Genomic DNA, 20,663 nt, shown 5'->3' with positions numbered 1-20,663 from the left:
AAATGCTTTTCTCTAGATGTGCACATGAACTGAAAATATTCAGGTCACTGTGTAATAAAACACATAGCTTTAGTCTTGTTCTTTTATACTGTATTAAATATGCCTCACATCAAGTTATCTGGTACATTGTTTGCTTAGACATCATGGCTGTACTTAACCCCCCCAATATGCTCCCCGGGCACTTGATTGCAGCCCACTGCTCCTGTGTGTGTTTCACGGCATGATGCATGTTGCATGTGTGTGTGTTTCCCCAGTGATGGGTTAAATGCAGAGAATAATTTCCCAGTCTTGGGATCAATAAAGTAAATAAATAGCTAAAGTTTTCATCTTGTCTCCGTTTAAAGCTGGGAGACATGGACAGATGTTACCTGTCATCCTGTGGTGTGTTATCCACAATAAAAGTATGCAAAGGGCCAAGGGCCAAGGTTAATTTAATTATCATTCTACAACACTGGTTTGTATAACAAAATGCTGTCATGCCCTCCACTTCGGGCTCCATCTAGTGGAGCATTCTGTTATCCTGTTCCTGCTCATTCTCACTGGCTGGGGGCGCACCTGTTTCCAATCCGGAATCAACTGATGATCACAGCTGCGGCGAGGAGTGGCCCTCCATTGTTCACACTGCAACCTACGTTATAAGAAGCCAGCTGACCACGACTCGACGCCAGATCGTAAAAGTTCTTTTGTCAGTCTGTCTGCATATGCCTAGCACTTTTTGTCCTCTGGCTTGTGAATGGTTCTGCTCTAACCTTGATTTGTTTGTGATCCAGATACCCTCCTCCGCGCTGCATCTCATCTCCTGTCATTCCACAACCTGTTCTGCTGCTTCTACTGGCTCCTGTCCCACCTTCATCTACCCTCACCCTCTGCCATCCAGGAGTTTTTCCTGCCCACCATTCCAGCCCGTCATCTCCGGCTCTGTTGCCAATCCCTAGTGTGCTTGTGATTTACCATTTCTATTATTTAGTATCTCTGTTCTGGTTAGGTTTAGTATTGTGTTAGGTAGTTATAGTTATCCACCAGCCTGCTAGAGGACTGTGTTTTCAGTTGATTGCATTTTGTTTTTTTCCTATGCCTGACCTGCATAGCGTTTTGTGTTGTAAATAAATCCTATATATTGCCCTTCTTGTGTCTGCCAAGTTTTGTGTCTGCACCTGAGCCTCTGAGTCCCGAATTGTGACAAATGCAGGTGTAGTCCATTTATGCTGCTCACAAAACAAAAATTCTATAAATGGATTAAACCATAAAAATCACACTATTCTATGGTGGAGTGTGGAGGATGAATTCAGGAGTCTTATAGCCTGAGGAAAGAAGCAGCTCTGTGGTCTGGTGGTGCAGCAGCGGATACTTCTGTATCGCTTGGCAGATAGCAGCAGGGTGAACAGGCTGTGGCTGAAATGGATATTATCTTTTGGTACCTTTTGGTTTCTGCACAGGCACCTCACTGATGCCCAGTAGATGGGCGCCAATGCTGTTCTGGGTGGTTTTAATCACCCACTGCGGAGCCTTCCTGTCCTGGGCCAAGCCTGCAAGACTGCTGATTTCCTCCTGATATGAATTCTCATCATTGCTTAAAACTGGCCGATGACGATGGTGTCATTGTCAAACTTCACAACATGTCTGGGATTGCAGTCTCAGAGATAGGACTCATGTTATTAGGAAATTCATTATCAAATAAAGTAGGCTATACTTTGAATTTTCACGTCATGGTAAACACATGAGTGGCATCAAAATGAGTCAGCTCAAATTTGTCGTCACAGGCCCATGGAAACAGGACCGCAGATTGCAGATGAGGAACGGGAAATGGCCGAAATTGTTTTATTCCACAAGCAACAGAGTTGGATAAGGCCAGGACACTTAATTTCTCTCTTACATGTCGATTAAATGTTATAATTTCCAAAGGTTTAATGACTTCAAAATTTCTATAAAAAACCTCTGCAATCTGTCATGTTGACTGGGTTTAAAATTCTTTCGCAAATGACAGTTAAACCTTTCCAGACAACAAAGTGTTCTATTTTTTTCACTCAGCTGATAAACATCACATGTCTCAGATAACTCTGTGGCATTTTGCATTGCCTCCCCACATTAAACCAATGTGGTGGTTAAACAGTGCCACACAATTACAAAATAGAAACATTTACTACAAGATTTTTTTGGACGATAATACCACAAAGGCGTCACCCCCTGAATGATGGCATGCAACAAAAAAAATCAGATGTTTCGATATATAAGCACAGGGTGTGCCAGTTCAGGAGCATTGACTCAACAGCAAAAAGACAAAAAACGCATGATGTCTCTGGGTAAAGGTAAGATGGTTTTAAATGAAACTTAAATAAGTTAGGATGTGTTTTCTTCAACGAGTATAAGAAAATGAAAAACTTTTCAAAGTTGCTCTCATTATCTATGTGAAACAATGCTTTAGAGTTACCTTGATAATTATGTTGTTATTTCAGGAGTATTGCAAATAACTGTTAAAGGAAGGTCAAACATTAACATTTTGCCACTTTGCCAACAGTTATGGTCGCTGCCTGATGACTTAAGGGTTGAACAGTCTGAAGGCCTGAAATCTGAAATTGGCTTTTAAGCAAAATTCCCTAAAAGTCTATTATTCTCTAGAAGAAGTTGTTCTTTATACTCCAAGTGCTGCTAGAATTTTTAACTCTTCAGTCTATTAATCTCTGTCAGTGAAGTCTTGACTTTTGGCTCTGTGTTGTTGATTGTATTAAGACTTGAGCAAGCTTCTGATTGACATGCTATGCAGATGACATCTTTCTGTGTAACTTCCCGCAGATCTCCTGCTTTCCTGCATTGTGATGATGCATATCTCTTTCATGGCCTCACGACCAGTCAAGCCTGAATGTGCCGACATGAAGGATGCGTTGGTATTATCTTTGCGTAATCTTCGGAAGGCAGAAACAGATTACGTAAGTGAACACCTCATACTTGAAGTTTACAAAGCATACAGTGCGTTGAGAGTGACACTGCAGAACATAGTCTTGCTCTCACAACTTTTTCATATTTTTCCAGTTTCATTTCATTTGAGATGTGTTCAGTGTTAACAGTCAAATCATGTAACACGACATAAAGGTACTACAAAGTCGAGTTGCCTCCTCACTGTAGACGGAGGGACACTTTGAACACATTATTAATTTATGACAACTGACAACCTCTTAGCTCTTCGCTTCATCATTGAATTTGTCAAAATGACTCTCACTCCTTCTCTAGATCACGCATATGTTTGGTGAAAATGCACCAGAATCAAAACATTTAGAGGCCCTTGAGGGAATAACTTGGCCTGCGGGAAACACCACTGAAGAACTCCTGACCATCTGTGCAATCACCGACTACCTCGAAAATCACATGCCGACAATCATCAGTGATCTCACTGAGAAGCACCTGAACGACCTCATCACAAACATTATTGCGTTCAAAAATCAGTTCAAAGCAGTGGTTAATGTGATAAGCAGACTTCAAAACCCCAGCATCCCAAAACAGTGCCACAGAAATGCAACAACTTCAAACGATTTCAGCAAGAAAGAAACTGGCCTCCGAATCATTCACTTTTCCATAAAATGGGTGGAGCATTTCACAAACACCCTCTGTGTCGGTCTCTGAAAATGCTTTGGACAACTTATTTATGCCGGTATTTATTTATTGGTCTGTTATTTAAGATTTTCTATATTTATTTATGATTGCAAGTTTCATCTTATTATATTGAATGATGTCTTCCACATTGTCTGTCAGCCTTGCGCTGCCCCATTCTGACCGGATCCTGTACAAGATGACTTTTTAAAATATAAATTGGCAATAATAAAGCATTAAATTCAAACCACTTGTCTGTTTAAAAATAAAAAATAAAAAATTTCTTGATGTCACTGCAAGAGGACAATTTAAGGGTTCTTTATTATCATATATCATGTGTTCATGACAGTGCAACTTTGTGACTTAACCCATCATTAGACACAAAACTTTAATTGTGAAAGTAAAAGAACATACTCTCTCTCTCTCTCACACACACACACACACACACACACACTTGTCTTTCCATAACCCCAACCCTTACCCTAACCCCAGTAGCGTAAATTAGTAACAACGGGCAGGCTACCACAATGGGCCCTTGAGCTCCTCAGTTAAGACGAAAACACTGCATTCATCAGACCCATCATGAGAGCCAACCCACCTGCCTGACCAACAAAAATATATAGGCTACTAATCAACAATTGCACCCAATCCGATCTGCAAATCACCTAATAACTTTATGCATTACAGCAGCACAAATATCAGCACAACTGTCAGAAGCATTTTCACCACACCTTTGCTAGAGGCCCACTTGCTATCAGGTGGCGCCCGCCTTCATTCTGTAATCTAGTTTACCCCTAATTCAAGTAGGACCAGGAGTTCACAGGCGATACATGTGCACTTGTGAAAAAACTATGCAGAATTTTTGAAAGGTTAATTCATCATAAGTTGAGTTTTTTATGTGCCAGTGTACCTTGAGTTACAACCTCGGGCTGTAGATGCCTTCTTTTAAACATAACCTAATTCTAACCTTAATCTTAAAACCAAGGCTCAACTTTCAAACAGTCCTTTGAAAATGTTCTCTCAATGCTACAGTGCTCTCACTAAGATTGCTAAACATTTAAATTGGCCCTCACAAAGACAGCAATACAAGCATTTATATATTTCATATATTACATGCATGTATTCATGTTATTTTTTTATTGACATGAGTAATCACAAAAGATAAAATCACCCAAGACAGGAAAAAGCACTTCTCTCTGAGTAAGTATATTTTGACACCTATTTGAGTTGAGTAAAGATTAAATCAGATTAATGTTTGACTGTAGGCATGTTACGGGATGTGTAGGTTTTTCTAAACCAGACATTCCTAACATCTAAGAAAATCTGAACCCTGTTTCTGTGACTACCATGAAAACGCAGGGGAAAATTTCACGAAGTTGATCTTTATCTAAGGGGTCCTAATAAAAGTGATCCTCGAAAGATGGATGAGAGAGAGCCAGCTGCTGATTTAAACCTCGTGGCGTCATGGATTGCAGTGCTGGTGAGCATCTTGAAGTGCGGTTGAGTCCCGCTCTGTCTGTTTCTAAACCAGGCAGCTCTACAACTTGTACCTCTGCGGGAAAAGTTGCAAACACAGAAACTCTCTATTGATGATTGCAGATCATGAATGTGTGTGTATTCAAATCGAGTTATTCTCCATTGTGTGCTCTTTTATGTCACTGTTGTAGGTTTCATCTTCCTGTGTGTGCTCGTTGCACAAGCGGCCTGCGGACCTGTTAGAAATGAGACCAAAAGCGGGGCCTTGAACGCAACCTTTCAGTTGATGCGGGAGGAGATACGGACCGCTCTGAGCCGCCTCGTAAGCTTTTCGGTGCTTTATCAAATTAATTTGCTAATCAAACAACTCATATGTATATTCACTTACACTTGACTCACCATTGTCGTTACTGAACTTTTTCAAGCATTAGTGACGAGTTTTCCAACATTGGTGGAAGTGCTGCACTAAAAATTGGAAGTATTAGGATATTGGGCGCAATCTGCCTTTTTTTATTTTAAAAAATACAGGCTATGGTACCATGTACTTTTGGACCATTTTCTTAAGCGGAATTAGCTCTATTACAATATAAAGCACTCATTTGCAATATACTGAAATAGTCAATCATCAAAAGTAGGCTATTATGCAGAATGACCCCTGTCAGTGTTATATTGGATCATTATTACAAATGCATTAACATGTAAGCAGTACTGTAATGATATATTTGGTCGAGGTGGAGCCAGTATTAGCTGCTCCACACTGTTGGGTGCCTGCATCATGTTTTATACATGATGGCGTGGGGTAAAATTTGAAGATAAATGTCAGATGAATGGAGTAAAACATTTTTCCGTTTGAAATGTGAGGTGGAAATATAGAGGAAGATAAAGTGGAGCTACTCAATTAAAGTGCAACTATCTGCACTTAAGTACTCTACTTCAGAAATGTACTTGGTTACTCTACATGGGGAATAGTCACTGATTTGGACGCCTACTGACCAAGTTCGTTTCCTGCAGACTGAACCCGGGTTGCTTCCCGACGTCTCCTGCCTCTCCCTGAACACCACGGAGCTGGTGGGTGCGGAGAAGCAGCCCCTCGCCTCTCAACACCTCCCCTTCTTCCGGTGCTACATGCTGAAGCTGTCCAAGCTGACTCCGGAGCTGTCGCCTCAGCTGCAGACAACCAGCCAGTACACTCAGGATGTGGAGCGGCTGACGAGCGGCCGGATAACCCGTCGGGACTGCAGCCTACCCCCTTTTCAGCAGGACACGGACAGTTATGTGTATGTCAAATGTCTGCTGCAGCTTCTGGACCAGTGGCTCACCAAAGCAAAATTTTGATTTCACTGTCTAGTATGAATGTTGCATTTATTTATTTTTAGACATCTTCAAATTATTGAACAATTTGTAATCCCGTTTTTATACAGAATGGATGAGATGGAAAACTTGTCCTGGAGGTTAATTGACAGTTATTATTCAAGTATTATCAGTAATATTTAAGTAATATTTATTAAAAGCAAAGTGATATTTATTGAAAATAAAGTAAGAAGTCAAAACTTTCATTTTTGTTGCTTTTATTGTGATTCCAACTAATTTAAAGCATCTTCAAACTTCTTGTTGGAAGACATTTGGGAACTTTGGAAGAAAACACTCAGATGCAGCATAAGAAAATATCTTTACTTCTTAAAACAAATGAAATACAATACTAAAATTGAGGGGAACAAACTTGGGCAGAGCAAATCTGCAATGATATACTGTACATCATCTAGTACAGAACCCCCGCACAGAAATAGCAAACAAAATTTGGAAATCCAACCTGGTATGACAAACATTTCAATATCACACAATGTGTGTGAGAGAGAGAAAAAACCCAAATAAAATCACCACATAATTGCCAAGTTGCAGTGGAACATGGGAGCTTTCTGTCATAAGTTCAATCATGTTCTGAGTGTCAGCTGAAAGGGGAAAAAAAGAGCCGACAATAAAGACAGTTATCCAGAATCATAGCAACCATAGCTGCATTCAGAGGTGCATTTTCATTTTCTTATATTAGAAATAAGTCATAATAAATCAGTTAAATGTATAAATGTAGCTACTAAACATTACACTCGACCGAAAAATAGGCTGCACTACTGTACACTGTAAAGGTGTTAAATTTTAACGCCTAACAGGAAAGTTACAGCAGAAAAGTAAATTCCCCCATTAAAGACATTTACAATTCACAATAAAAGACTGCACACAAAAAGCTGCACATTCATCAATAAGAACTGCCTTTTGCTGTTGTCAAAGACAAAGTAAACTCAGCTCTGCAGAAAAGAAAGTAAAGACACAAGTCACAAAATCAATGTCTGCCTGAGGAGTGCTGAACCAAAAAAAAAAGAAAAAAGAAAAAAGACAGACTAATCAACTTGCAGAGTTCATGAATAAGGGCACTTTATTTGACCATAAGGCTGATGTATGTCAGACATGCTGACTAAATTTGTATGTAAGTAAGTTCTGATTCTCATGCAGTCAACAGAGAGCTTTGTCAAATATGTTGCCAGTAACACATAAAAATGAACTGAGAGGACAGGTAAACTCTGATATGGCTTTTGGTCTGTGTCTATGAACATGGCAGACTGTTTTCTCCAGTGTCTGTCATGAACACATATTATAAATGAGTGTAACTGCATGCAGAAAAAAACACAGGTAAATTAAATCGTGATGTAACCAGTACCCATACAGACACCATGTTTTCCTGCTGAGAAGGATCCTGACTCGATTTGTTCATAACTGAATGGAAAATAATTACGCTGACCAGCGCAGCCCTGAGTGATCAACCAAGAACAGAAAAGACTGTGTATTCAGCTAAGATCGTGTCACACTGTACTTGTGAATCTAGTATATATACGATCTGTACTGCTATTTCAGTTAAGCTCCCTATGAGGGCTGTAAGTAATATTGCTCCATTTTGCTGTGACCTGCCCAGTAGGAACCCCCCAGTAGAAACCCATGTATAAAGCATACTGTATCTAAGAGAACTGCTTTATTGTGCAATCTACAATTGAACTAAATGGAAATGGGCAGAGCAGGCAAAGCATGAAGGAAGACGTTCAGCATGGACGGAAAACCACAAAGAGACCATTATTGTTGACTTGCAAAATGACATTCACCTGAGTAAATGAGGGATGGAAAGGGTGATAAAGCTCTCATCTATTTTGTAGTAATTAAGCAAACCTGATCATGTGTCAGGCGACCCTACATTCTGGTATGAAGTCTTTCTGGGAGGTTTCAGAGCCTCCAAAAACACAAACTATCCTGCTCGCCAGGCCTAAAAAAAAATTCTGACATTCATCTCATTTCAAAGCATCATATCCATACACTTTATACATCTGAGAAAGGACACATAAATGAACAACCACTCAATATTTCCCTTTTTAGAACAATGTCGCGTTTTTACATTATAAAGAAATTAAAATTTAAATACATTTTGTAGTTCAAAAAGCAAACCGCAAGTACCACCTTTGTATTTAGAAGATCTTCACCTACAGTAGATGAAGCCAGTAGTAGTTGCTGTAATTCAAATATAATAGATATCAGCCATTTTTGCTTATTTGCAAAAAATGTAACATCCAAGGTGGGGCTCCCTGTGTGCATCATTCCCATAAATCAATGTAACAGCTGATGTATGGCCATCGTACATACAGAGTAAAAGTAAGACAGAACTTGCTTTATTTCTCAAGGAAACCATGGATCTGTGGAAGACGTGGTGACCTTGCTGAATGACTATAAGGTAAACTAGTGATACGTCACTTTGCTGATTGCTGTTAAAAGGTTCGTGCTGCTTTTGGGCCAGCTCACCTCCTCTGAGAGCGATGCTACACATCTGTGTGTGTGACAGCCCGGATGGCTTCTTCAGGGAGCAGGGATGGATCACTAAGGATGGACGTGGTTGTGCTCAGGTGGCGAAGGGATCTCAACACCACTGGAAAACAATAAACCACCATTTAATAACAATGACTTGACTATAAAATACAACATTTTGAAGGTAACTGTCTTGCTATCAATCATTACAGTGCGTGTACTTGATTTACAATTCTGATTGATTGTGATTTGTTAATACAACAACTTGAAATATTTGCAATGACTGTGATGGAGACAAGACTGAGGGTCTTATGTAAAAAATAGATTTTGAGAAAGTGTTAATGTGCAACAAAACTTTATGTTGATTGTTTTCCAGGGCAAATTTTACTAGGACTTTTTCATGACTACTGCCTTGAACACTTATGCATTTAACATGCATATGAACCCAGTGTCTTACAACTGATGCTTTGACTGCAGGAAACTCCGCCAGATCTGAATTATTAACTGATTCTTAACAGCTTTCTGCAGGCAGGCCTGCAGGCCCAGCCTCTTGAAGCTGACCTGAGAGCTGCTAAAACTGTGACTGAATCATAAAAATCATTTGACGTCACCTTACATTATCAGATCCAGTGTACTTGCTAAAGTCAGACTGTGTGCGGAACAAAAGCGTATTATTTTGACTAAAAACAAAACTACTTTTAAGTGTAATCATTTCCGTTTCTGGCCAGGACAGCATGCATTATCAAAATTAGACGTACTATTTCCTGTCTTGTCATGGTTGCTAGAAAACAGAAGAAAAGGCAGGAAAAAGCAAACAGAGATAGTGACAGATACAACACAGAAAATCTTGAGCAACTGAATTCCACACAGTGGTATGCAGCTGGAAGGAAGTTCCCTTTGGGCTGCAAATGATCCACAACTACTCATTCCTTCTGTTGTAACCACAGAGTAGGTGGGCTTTTTTTACTTACTGGGTCTGAGCACGGGAAGGGAGCAGTGACGATCAAGCCATTGCAGTGTGGTCTGATACAGCTCTGCTCTGCTTGTAGTTGACACCATCTCATTGAATGACTCAAAGAGAGGCTTGATGATGATGCTGAACTAGAATGGATGACGGTCAAGGATCAATTGTACTACAGAGTGAGACAAATACAGTTCTGCCTAACAACTGTTAGTCAAGACTCTAACATGTACGTCTGTAGCTTTTTGGTTTTTATTACTTACTTTTATTTCAATTTGTGGCTTGCTTACCCTAAAAACATGTAACTAATACATTTTTTTTCTTCTTACTTCACGCATGACTCTGGGAATCATTGGAGTACCTTGGTTAAGAAATATGTTTAGAAACAAAAGCAGCTATCTAAATGCAGTCTCTGTATTGCTTTGGTATAATGGACTTACTGCACACTGTAAATGGGGCTAAAACATTAGGAGCTCTATCCAAGTTAAATAGAGCCCCTGACAACAAATGTGTGGCAACTGAATCACTGTAGATTGCTGGATTTGCTCTTGGAGTGGTTCAGTGTGAAACTGATACCTGCCACCAGACAAATGCTAGGAAATTCCTGAGATGGCGTGAGATGGTGTGTTTGCACTTTGTAGATAATTCGGTCGATGACCAACAAAGCTTTTCCCCCTCTAAAATACAGTATGACTCAAGTAGCTTGGCTTTCCCCAAGCGCAATGGAAGGATTTTAAAATGTTTCTGCTGTGAAACCTTTACTTTCACCAAGTCTGCCTTTCCTGTGCATGACACAGGATATGATCATTCTGTTGTGTATCAGTCTGATCTGAACAAGGTGCCTTTCAGAACAAGAGCATCCCAGGTCAAAGCAAAATGCTGACGCCATTCTCTGTGCTGTGACTAAGCAGCACACAGTGTACTGTAAATCAGTATAAGCTCTTTCATTGTAGGATACAATCCAGAACTTCCAGTTCTGAAGAGTGCGGTTCTTTACATATTCATTGAACTCTTGCATGTGGTCGAAGCGATGCCGCCTGGTGGGCACCCCTGTTGCAGGCAGCTGCTCCTGATACAAGCTGTTAAGTAGTCACAGGAGAAAACGGTTAACGTGTAAAGTGTCTCACCACAAGAGTGGTGAGATACATACAAAATTTAAACATACTTAATGGAGGCATTGAGCTTCTCTATCTCCTCTTGTAGTCTCCTGACATCTTCCTGCATCTGGTGCCTCTCCTGCTGAAGTTTCCCAATGTGATCCACCGTCTTCTGCAATGTGACTGCATTACTGATCTAAGAGTTCAAAGTTAATGAATACGGTAAGAAGGCAGAAAGGAAATGAAACATATGGAACAATATGTGAAGCAAATACTGTGGACAAACATGACCAAAAATAGTGATGTCCTGTATCCATTATGGATGTTTTCTGAAGACACACAGGTACACAGACTTACATTTGATTGTGAATTCAGAGTGGGAACTAGGTTGCAGAGTGTTTTGAAGCCAATCTTTATGTTTGATCGTCTCTTCTGCTCTGCAGATATGTGTGTCCTCCGGCTCTGTCACACAACAGCAGTGGAAATATTACATAAGAGGCTTACTAAGAGTGCGTCATATTACAGAGGAAAAGGAGACATGCTGCTGTTATGAACAGGGTTACACATTTGCCTGAGCATTAAATTCAGTTTTTGTTAATTCATTTAAAAGAAAAAAAACCCTATATGTCACTTAAACAATGACTATGCAAGCAAACCATTCATATTAAGAAACATACACACCTGATTTTGTTCATTCTTTACCAGAGGTTTACTGCTGCTGCTGATCAGTGACTGGGGACTGGGAATTTGATCCAACCCACATGGTGAGCCTTGACCTGATCCTGGCTGACTGTGAACTGGAAAGAAAAAATAAACAAATTTGTAAGAAAGTGGTGGCTTTGGAGTAATTATGTGCTTTCTGGGTAGAGCGAGCTCTCACCGCCACTAGAGGGGGCTTTCTGATTTTTGCGGCTGGAAGAATAAGACTCCTCTTTGGGGACAATCGGCTGAGGAGACTTCTGTGTCTGAGGCATGACGTGAAATCCAGAAGTCTGAGATACATGAAAACAGAACAAATAGACAATAAAAACAGAAATAAAACAGACAGAGAACCAAGACAATAAAAAAATCTTTCTTTACTTTGTGACTGATCACTTGAAGTTTAAGACAAGCTAAATGACCAGTGTGCAGGATGTATGGGGGATCTATTGGCAGAATATAGCAGAAATGTCATACAATTTACATAAGAATGTTTTCATGGAAATGTAATCACCTGAAAATAAGAATCATTGTGTTTTAGTCACTTTTGATTTAGCTCTTTATACCTACAGAGGGAGCAGGTCGACTTCCAACGAGTCCACCATGTTTCTACAGTAGAATGGGCAAACCAAATACTGGCTCTAGAGAGTGCCTTTTGCATTTTCCAAAGTTTCATGTTCACTGTAGCTTGCTTAGAAAGGGAGGGGAGTTCAGTTGGTCCCAATCTGCAACCACACTGCTAGTTGCCACTAAATCCTACACACTGGTTCTATAAATTTTGTTTTACATTTATGAATTACCACAGCACAGCGGAATGAACAGTGAAATAAAATCTAAGCCTGTAATTTTCAATTGGCAATTAAATTATTTCAAGACCAACTGTGGCATAAGAAGAAAATGAAACAATGAGGATGACATGGACAGAGATAAAAACATACCGCTGCAAGATGTGAAGGAGCAATGACCACTCCAGTATTAGGGACCATATCTGCTTTCAGAGGTGTTGGTGTAACAATCACAGCAAAAGTTTGACCTGGGAAAGGAGCTGAGAAGGTGAACATTGACATTGAATGTTAGTTTGTAATATTAGCTTTATGTATGACATATAGGCTTTTGTCCTCTTTTTGGACAGGTTTCAGAGGCAAAACTGCTCAATTTAACCCCTTGAAACTGAATTTTACAAAAACTGATGAGAATTTCAGTGGTACAAGATACAGGGACTCAGATCAGCATACATTTCTGATCACCTATGTTGAATAAGAAAGGCGTGAGCTCCATCTTGTGGTAATTAAGTTAAAGCGACGCAGCTCCACTGCTAGATCAACAAAGTTAAATGCACAATTTCTCCAAATGCAGAATCAATATGTTGATCTTGACATCAGAAACAACAGACCTGTGAGGAGGAGGTGGGAAGAGGGGAGGGTGTTAGCAGCAGCAATCCTTTGCACAGGGTGGTTTTTGTTGGCACTGGATGGCTGAAAAGGGCGAGGCATGGCAAAAGTCTGAGGTTGCTGGACAGAAGTGGTAGGCAATGATGCCAAGGGCTGGAATTGAGATGGAGGTTGTGTGGATATGGAGCTATACTCTGAGCCATGGCTAAAGGTGGTGGCTGCATCACTGGGCTTGACTGTAGAGGAGGCTGTGTGTGTAATCACAGATGGTGGTACAGTTTCAACCAGCGCTGAGGTGTTGTCCAAGGGTGAGGGAACCATGGGTGCTGCTGAGGCCATGCCCTGACCTGAGAGGCACTGCGCCAGAGGATCATGGGATAATGGCTGAGAAACTGAGGAAACTACTGCTTGATCACTGGGCGCCACCTGCCCAGGAAACAGAGACATGTAGTTTTGTACATATCCAGCATCATCACCACCACCAGTTCGATTGGTTTGACTGGCCATGGGAGAGGGGATGGGCAGGGGGCCAGGATGGGAGATGTGGTTGGTTGTGAGTTGCATGGAAGACATTAACTGGGCCTGGCAAGGGATGACAAAGGAAAAGGGAACAAACACACTTAGTCCTTTCGTCTAAGTGCAATATGATATAGAAGTTCTAAATTTTCTGTTTTTGTGCTGGTTAAAATTATGACAGTAAAACGGCAGTCTTACTACATATTCTAAACATGTTATATGGTTTACCTATTTGTCATTGGCTGCTCAATATTGACTGAACCAACCTGCACTTAAGAGAACACCACTTTTCCAAATGTCACTCTTTAATTAGAGGGGAGGGTTAGACACAGGAGACTTGACAGAATTGGGGACAAATTTTAGTCAAACTAGCTGCATTTATATCTGTCTTTCTATTAACACAGTTCAGGCAGATGTCACATGCAAATCTTTTAAGTCTTAAGGAGATACCTATATTGTTTTTAAGAAGTTTTATGGTGCACAAATCCACAGAAAAAGATGACAATGGTACAACAAACCTGTTCATATGAACTTACCCTCATCTACACTAACATGCTGCCAAATTACATCTTTGGCATAGCTCTCGGATACAGTTACTGTTATCTTTTGTACCAAAATGTCAGATATAGACCTACAATAAAGCTGCATTTATGTGTCCAACAGAAACTCTGAAATATATGTTTACCAAAATATGACCAACTAAATTAAGTCCGGGGGAGTTTCAAGGATGACAGCATGAAAGAGGAATAAACTAGCTAGTCATATTTTGAGTGTGTGTTTGATTCTCAAAAGAATATAAATTTAATGTTAAGCAGTTTTTGCGCAGCAAATAATGTATGAAAAGTGCTATGCAAATAAAGTTTAGTAATATTATTATGTTACATAGATGTTTGGTGCAACTACAGTACATTAAGACAGAAATATGGTAGAAGATGTGGTGGAAATCATTGTAAATGTCTTAAATCTAGGAAAAATAACACAGTCCTTGCACAAATTATTATAGTGGTGGTGTGTGTTAGGGACTGTGCCTTGAGTTGGTGTTTACCTGTGACTGAGAGCTGCTGCTGGGTAGAGGGGTGACAGATGATGCAGTGGGGGAAACAGAGGGGAAGCTGGGTTGACGGAGGCCGTGAAATAAGTCTGGAACAAGAGTCTCTATGTTAGCTAGAGGTTAGTAAAACCACACTACTTCTTGTGTTAGGCTAAGCCAACTGCTGTAGCAAAGTTACAAGATCATGTGCACTTAAGTACTGTGGAGTGTCAAAAATTAGTTTGTGTGCAGCACTACTGCAGTGCTTCATGGCTACCTTGTAGCGGATCAAAGGAGTCCATGAAGTCTAGATTGGGTTGTAAGGGGATGAGCCCTGGTTGAATCATGTCTGCGTTTCCTGCATGAGCTGTGGAAGGTAAAGAGGCAGAGAAAGGGAGGACATACAACATTTTGACAAATACAGAACACATTGTTGAGATCTGACCCCACGCAGCGCTCAAAGATTTGTTAATAAACTCCTGAGCACTGCTTTAATGTAGAAAAAACAATGAACAAAAGTGTCGGAATTTAATAATGATAATGACGATTTTCTCACCAATCTCCCTTGGATTGGGCCAGGCTATGGGCTGGTGCGAGGCCAACGTAGAGAACAACGTGTCTGAAAACTCAGACATCAGAACATCCATGTCGAACAGGGGATCCATCTCCATTGGAGCAGGTGTTTCATTATGCTTACGAGGCCCACGACGTGCTGCTGTCTCTTCATCCTGATAAAAGGAGACACGGAGCATGTCTGGAGAGACTTCCCCAAACAGCGATAACTGCTCCTCTGGGCCCTTTGAACATTCAAAATGCAACCACCAAGCCAGTTAATGACACACACACGCATGCAGTGTTGAGTACAGCCAACATGAGGTGATTTGTCTCCACACTTCATGCACTCATCTGAAGAAATAATTCACCTTATTTCTATATTTACTTTGTGCTATTTACAAGCTACATTAGTTGCAAGTGGTCAAAAGTACTTTGTTTGCATTGTCAAAGATGCAAAGTGAAAAGTATATACAGGTAAATAATGTGAGGATGACTGGGTTAGCATGGGTTAATTCCATCAGCATCAGCTTCTGGTTGAACAGATACTGATAGTCATGTTCACATTGATATTGACAGCACTTTGGTGAGTTGAGCATGATGCAGTTCTGCATACCTTCAGCAGGCTTGAGAGGTCCTCATCCTTGTGCTTCTGTAACTATAAAAGAATAAGTGAGTGCCACATTAGATTGATATCAATATTTTATGACCAAACAAACAAACAGGGTACAGCTACGGAATGCCCAATATCCACCTGGCAAAGACTAAAATATTACAGACTGTCTATGAAAAGCTGGATAACGCAGTACCCTTTTCTTAAAGTATGTTCTCCACTTGTGGTATTCTCTTATGACAATTTCAATTCTTCTTTTCCAGCATTTCCCTTCCGTGGCAGTAGCCTGCAGAAGGAAGAGGGAGATGGGAAATAAACCAAAGTCCACAGCAAACGAACAGCACAAAGAAAGGAAGTGTCAGAGGAAACATAAAACTAAATGACAAGTCTTTAAAAACTGAACATAAAATGATCCATGGGAGGTTTGCAGTTACATTATGTGTTGTTTGTACACCACATAATGATCATATTTTTCTATCTTTACCTCAGCAGGACGGTGAATGTCCAAGTCCATACTTCCATCCAGGGGAGTCACAAAGTGACAGACAGGATTATCCCTTTTCTCCACATCTGGGGGTAGAAAAATAAAATCAAAGTCACCCTCAGTTTTAACAAATAGTTCTTTTTTTCATACCAGTGAATTACTGTACGTGCAGATTATTGTTGAAATGTTGTGACATTTTAAAACGAAGCATCTTACATTTATGTCCAACATTTGACTTTTCCATTGAAGTTTTCACTGACATCTCCAAATTTTTTCCTACTATGACAAATTCTATTTCTTACATCATGTAGGCAGACTACAGCTTCACCAGGGCATGTCAACATGAACAGCTTCAGGTGAACGACCATAACTCAGTTCAAATCTTGTGAAAAGCTTCATCAATCAAAAAGATTTAGCAATATAAAGACTGATCAGATATATGAGGGAATCTCCATACTATTTCTGACAACGGATTCTTGAACAAAATCCTGATGTCTTCATACGTGCTGCAGCTTGATTAAAGAAATGTTAAGTCAAATTAAAGTAAATACTAAACAATACAGTATACACTGGATACCAAATGAAAGTGATGGTGTGGAGCTCTTACACTGCATATACCAAGCTCTCCATATGGCGTTGTTGAGGCGGATCTTGTCTCTCCAAAGCAGTTTTAAACCTTTGAAGTTCTTCCATTTGGGAGATACCAACTTACCACTGAAAAGACGAGAAAATAAACAGTGAAATAATTTCTGAACTGATGACAGACACATTCTATGCCACAAATACAGTGGCTTAACTTGTGCGAGCACATGCTGAATATCTCAACAATAATTCGAATCCTCAGAGATCATAGTGCTCTCCTTTGTGTTATCATCAGAAAAAGCCCTTTGCTGGTGCAGGATCATTAGAATATCCATTCCATCTCCGAAACTAATCTTAACTTGGATTTACTGAAATGAGTATTCTCAACTTTAATAACTTCACACCAGCAGGAAAAATGTCGTCTCTGCCAGACTCTATAATAATGACACCTTACAAACCTGATTCTGATATGAATACTGATGCTTGACAATGTCCCCAATACCTTATAGTGATGCTTGCTTGCTGTAACACTGAGCCAGCATCCATCAATCAGTAAAAATTAAGAGAGCACCAGGACTTACATGTCTGGTGAGTGACTGCTTCACTGACAGACTGGTCTGAATTTAGCTTCTAATGCCAATGCACTAAGCTCTGAGACAATGTGCCTATACATATGACAGAAAAAGTTATGTGTCTCTTGCCACAGAAAAAAGCTAAACTCTACCATTAGTGTCCAAGTGGGCAAAAAATACAGGTAACCTTGACCAACACAGGCACTGCACAGAAAAGACTTTGAGAAATAAAGCAAGGAAAACAAAAAGGAATCTGCCAAGGTCAAGACCAAGTTAGAATGATATTTACTGCGATATGGAGACAAGGAGTTTAAAAATGTTTTCAGTGCGCTACTAAATGTACAAAACGGCAACACTGGAACAATTAGCTAGTGTGCACTACTATGGTTACAGTTTGTGCAATTCATAAATATGGCAAAGTGACATTACTGTAGCAGAGGACAATCTGTTCACAAAGTGGTACAGGCAATAATAAACAGCCAAGTTACCCCATAATAGACTGCAGCCACAAAGAACACTGGCTGAAATTTAATGTTTGATTGTGTTTATGCTGCTGTACTATAGCTTTTTTTCCCCTGTCCTGTCTTTTTTACAGTCTGTCCTTCCTGTCCAGGCCTTTCACTTTTTTTCTTGTGTCATTTGTGTGTTTACTTTCTGTATGAGTACTTTATGAGTCCTTGGGAGTAGAAAAAACAGTTTCAATCAGCAGGCACGTAGTCCAGCTTCGTACAATGTTGACAGAGAAGGCAATATTACAGGGGGGAACTTTGCAGATCTACCCATGTTTATGTTGTGAGTGGAGGCTCTCTTGTGCACACAAATAACTCATCACTTCTCCTTTTCAGATGAATGACAACAGCAGAACAGTAACTGGTAGTAGTGCTTTCCTGGTCTATATATAGTCCAAATCCAAGTTGGTGCCATTTCCAAAGTGAGAGGGAATCCTCTGAGCAGCTGGCTATGCACCAAAGCTACAGTAACACAGCCATGAACAGAGAACCGTGGGGTAACATGAGCCCAGAATTTTTACACAAGTTACCTCTTAATATCTTGTTATGGTTAACTGCATTCAAACCCAACTTTGATTTGCAGCTTTTAAATTGTATCTGAAAGATTACACTGCTATGATATTGTCTAAATCCTGTAAACTTATCAGCATTCAATGTGCAGGTTTTTGTCTTTGTCTATATGTAGTGCTGGAACTTCTAAGTCTAGAAATATAAGTCAAGTCCAATTTAAGTTTTTTTTTTTTTGTTAATTATGTTGGTAAATTATTTAGTAAAGAAAAGTTTTTGCTTGCATTTTTCAGTATTACACAATTACAGATTGAACACCTATTTATGCTGTTAGTCAGATTTGACCTGTTATAACTCATTTCTCAGTATTTAATTAAGACAAGTATTTCCAGATAATAATAAGAATAAGAATAAGAATAAGAATAATTACAGAGGCAGCCAGAAACTAGAAACATGTTTAAGAGCACATTTGGGATTTGTAATGACTTATTGCTCTCTCTCTTTCTCCCAAAAAGAATTTGGACTCATGACTGAAATTCTCTAAATAGTTGGCTTACACAGTGAAGACGAGAGAGAGAGATGTCACCATACAGTACATATCTGTTCTTCACCTTCAACACGTGGTGGAGTTAGATGGTATCCAGTATGATAAAAACTAATTCACACAGCACTAGCATTAACTGAATGGGCTCATACATTACATTCATATGACAGACATCTTTTGTTCAAACTTCCCCCATATGCACACACATTAGAGCAGCTTAGGGTTCACCCTCTGGCTGAGGGACAACGAAAAGGAGCTAGGAATCGAATCAACAAGTCTACTATTAAGTGCTGTTCTGAATATTATTTAACCCATGCTATTATGACTGTCTTATTTAAAAACAAATGAACAAGTCTGGAGCTGTGCCTGCCACTCCTCACTTTCAGCACTGTCAAAATAGTTGTTCTGCCGTAAATGAAAGACTGGTGTCAGATCCTTAAGATACAGCTGAAGACTCGCACAGCCTGTGGCAACATTGCCAAGACATGCTAAAGCATGCTAAGCATACATTTTATGTACTATGCAGGAATAAAATGAATTGCATGTATTACTTCACTGCATTATTTGACTTGCTATTTTTCAGAATACGACTTTACAATAAAGACATGATATACTGATAAAATACAGTGCATTATTTATGATAAAACCAGTGCTTTCCAACCTTTTTGGCTTGGGGGCCCCTCACAAAACAAAATCATCTCATGAATTATTAGCATTTCCCTTCTAAACGTCTCATATGGTTTCATCAAATAACTGTTTGAGGCCCAGAGAGGTATTAGTAATAACAATTTGATAATGCCACGTGTAATTATATATTAGTCACAGGGGCCATTATTTCTGCAGATTATTTACATTTTGCATTTTGGAAAATTTCTGGACTTTTGCTTAAGTAGAAATTTGAATGCAGGACTTTAACTTGTCATGGAGTGCTCTATGGTACTTGTATTTGAAATAAAGTGTCTTGGTAAGCTGACGACGGTGAATGATCAGGCAGGAAGTTACATGGGGAGGACTCGTGACTGCAATTTTACACAAAAGAAACGGCTGAAGAGAGCTGAACATGAACCGAGTGGGCAGCTGAAGTGAAAATGAACGTTGAAAGGTGGGATGGTGGGATGTGTGAGAAGCTCACCTGTACGCAAGAGTCATGCACTCAAAGAGTTTGGTCAGTGAAGCGTCTATGGAGAGGTGCGACATGCTAGCTTTGCCAAAGTGATAGGTCTGACAGGTCTGTTTGTTGACAGTGTCGAAGTCGTAGCCTTTCTTCGGAGGGTGCTCGCTATGGGGTGAAGACACCATGAAGTGTCCGCTGTGGATGATTTGAGACTCCCGCCCGTCTGGTCTCCTCAGCCCCAGGTGGGTCTCTTCAGCGTCCGAATCGTCTTCCTGCTCCTGCTTTATGCTCGCCGGCGGGCGACGGTATTTCTGCCGTATAGACATCTCTCTAATAGCCATGTCGGTAACACAACAGCTAATAGCTAACTCCCTTTCATGAGGCTTGCCAACAGAGCTGGAAAACGCGGTTGAGGCTGTTGGTTAAAGTTTGTCAACTTCGTGCCGTACAGTCAGAGTCCTCGGTTCACTCATTTTTAAAGCTCGCTGCTGGTAATTAGTGGCAAGTTTAGTTGTTGTTGTCTTGTTAGATAGTTGACGTCGCAGGGACCAGCTGACAAAAAAACAGCTTTCGGACGCCTCTGTCCGGAACCGGAAG

General features: G+C 40.1%; 1 protein-coding gene across 1 annotated transcript; it reads right to left on the bottom strand.

Moving 5' to 3' along the window:
• Positions 1-6,708: 6,708 nt before the first annotated feature.
• LOC121607031 (MLX interacting protein) lies at positions 6,709-20,625 on the bottom strand. The gene is made up of 17 exons (XM_041937685.1): positions 20,085-20,625; positions 16,846-16,952; positions 16,239-16,324; positions 15,951-16,040; positions 15,758-15,799; positions 15,146-15,386; positions 14,867-14,956; positions 14,605-14,699; positions 13,046-13,625; positions 12,591-12,697; positions 11,834-11,945; positions 11,635-11,750; positions 11,311-11,415; positions 11,022-11,149; positions 10,815-10,935; positions 9,867-9,996; positions 6,709-9,016 (listed from the first exon to the last, which is right to left on the bottom strand). The coding sequence occupies exons 1-17, from the start codon at positions 20,405-20,407 to the stop codon at positions 8,910-8,912; spliced, it is 2,580 nt and encodes an 859-aa protein (XP_041793619.1). The 5' UTR covers positions 20,408-20,625; the 3' UTR covers positions 6,709-8,909.
• Between the last annotated feature and the right edge of the window lie 38 nt (positions 20,626-20,663).

This window comes from Chelmon rostratus, chromosome 5 (genome assembly GCF_017976325.1).
Source record: "Chelmon rostratus isolate fCheRos1 chromosome 5, fCheRos1.pri, whole genome shotgun sequence".
Classification (NCBI taxonomy): Eukaryota; Metazoa; Chordata; class Actinopteri; order Chaetodontiformes; family Chaetodontidae; genus Chelmon; species Chelmon rostratus.
This window is presented reverse-complemented; position numbering and strand designations above follow the sequence as displayed.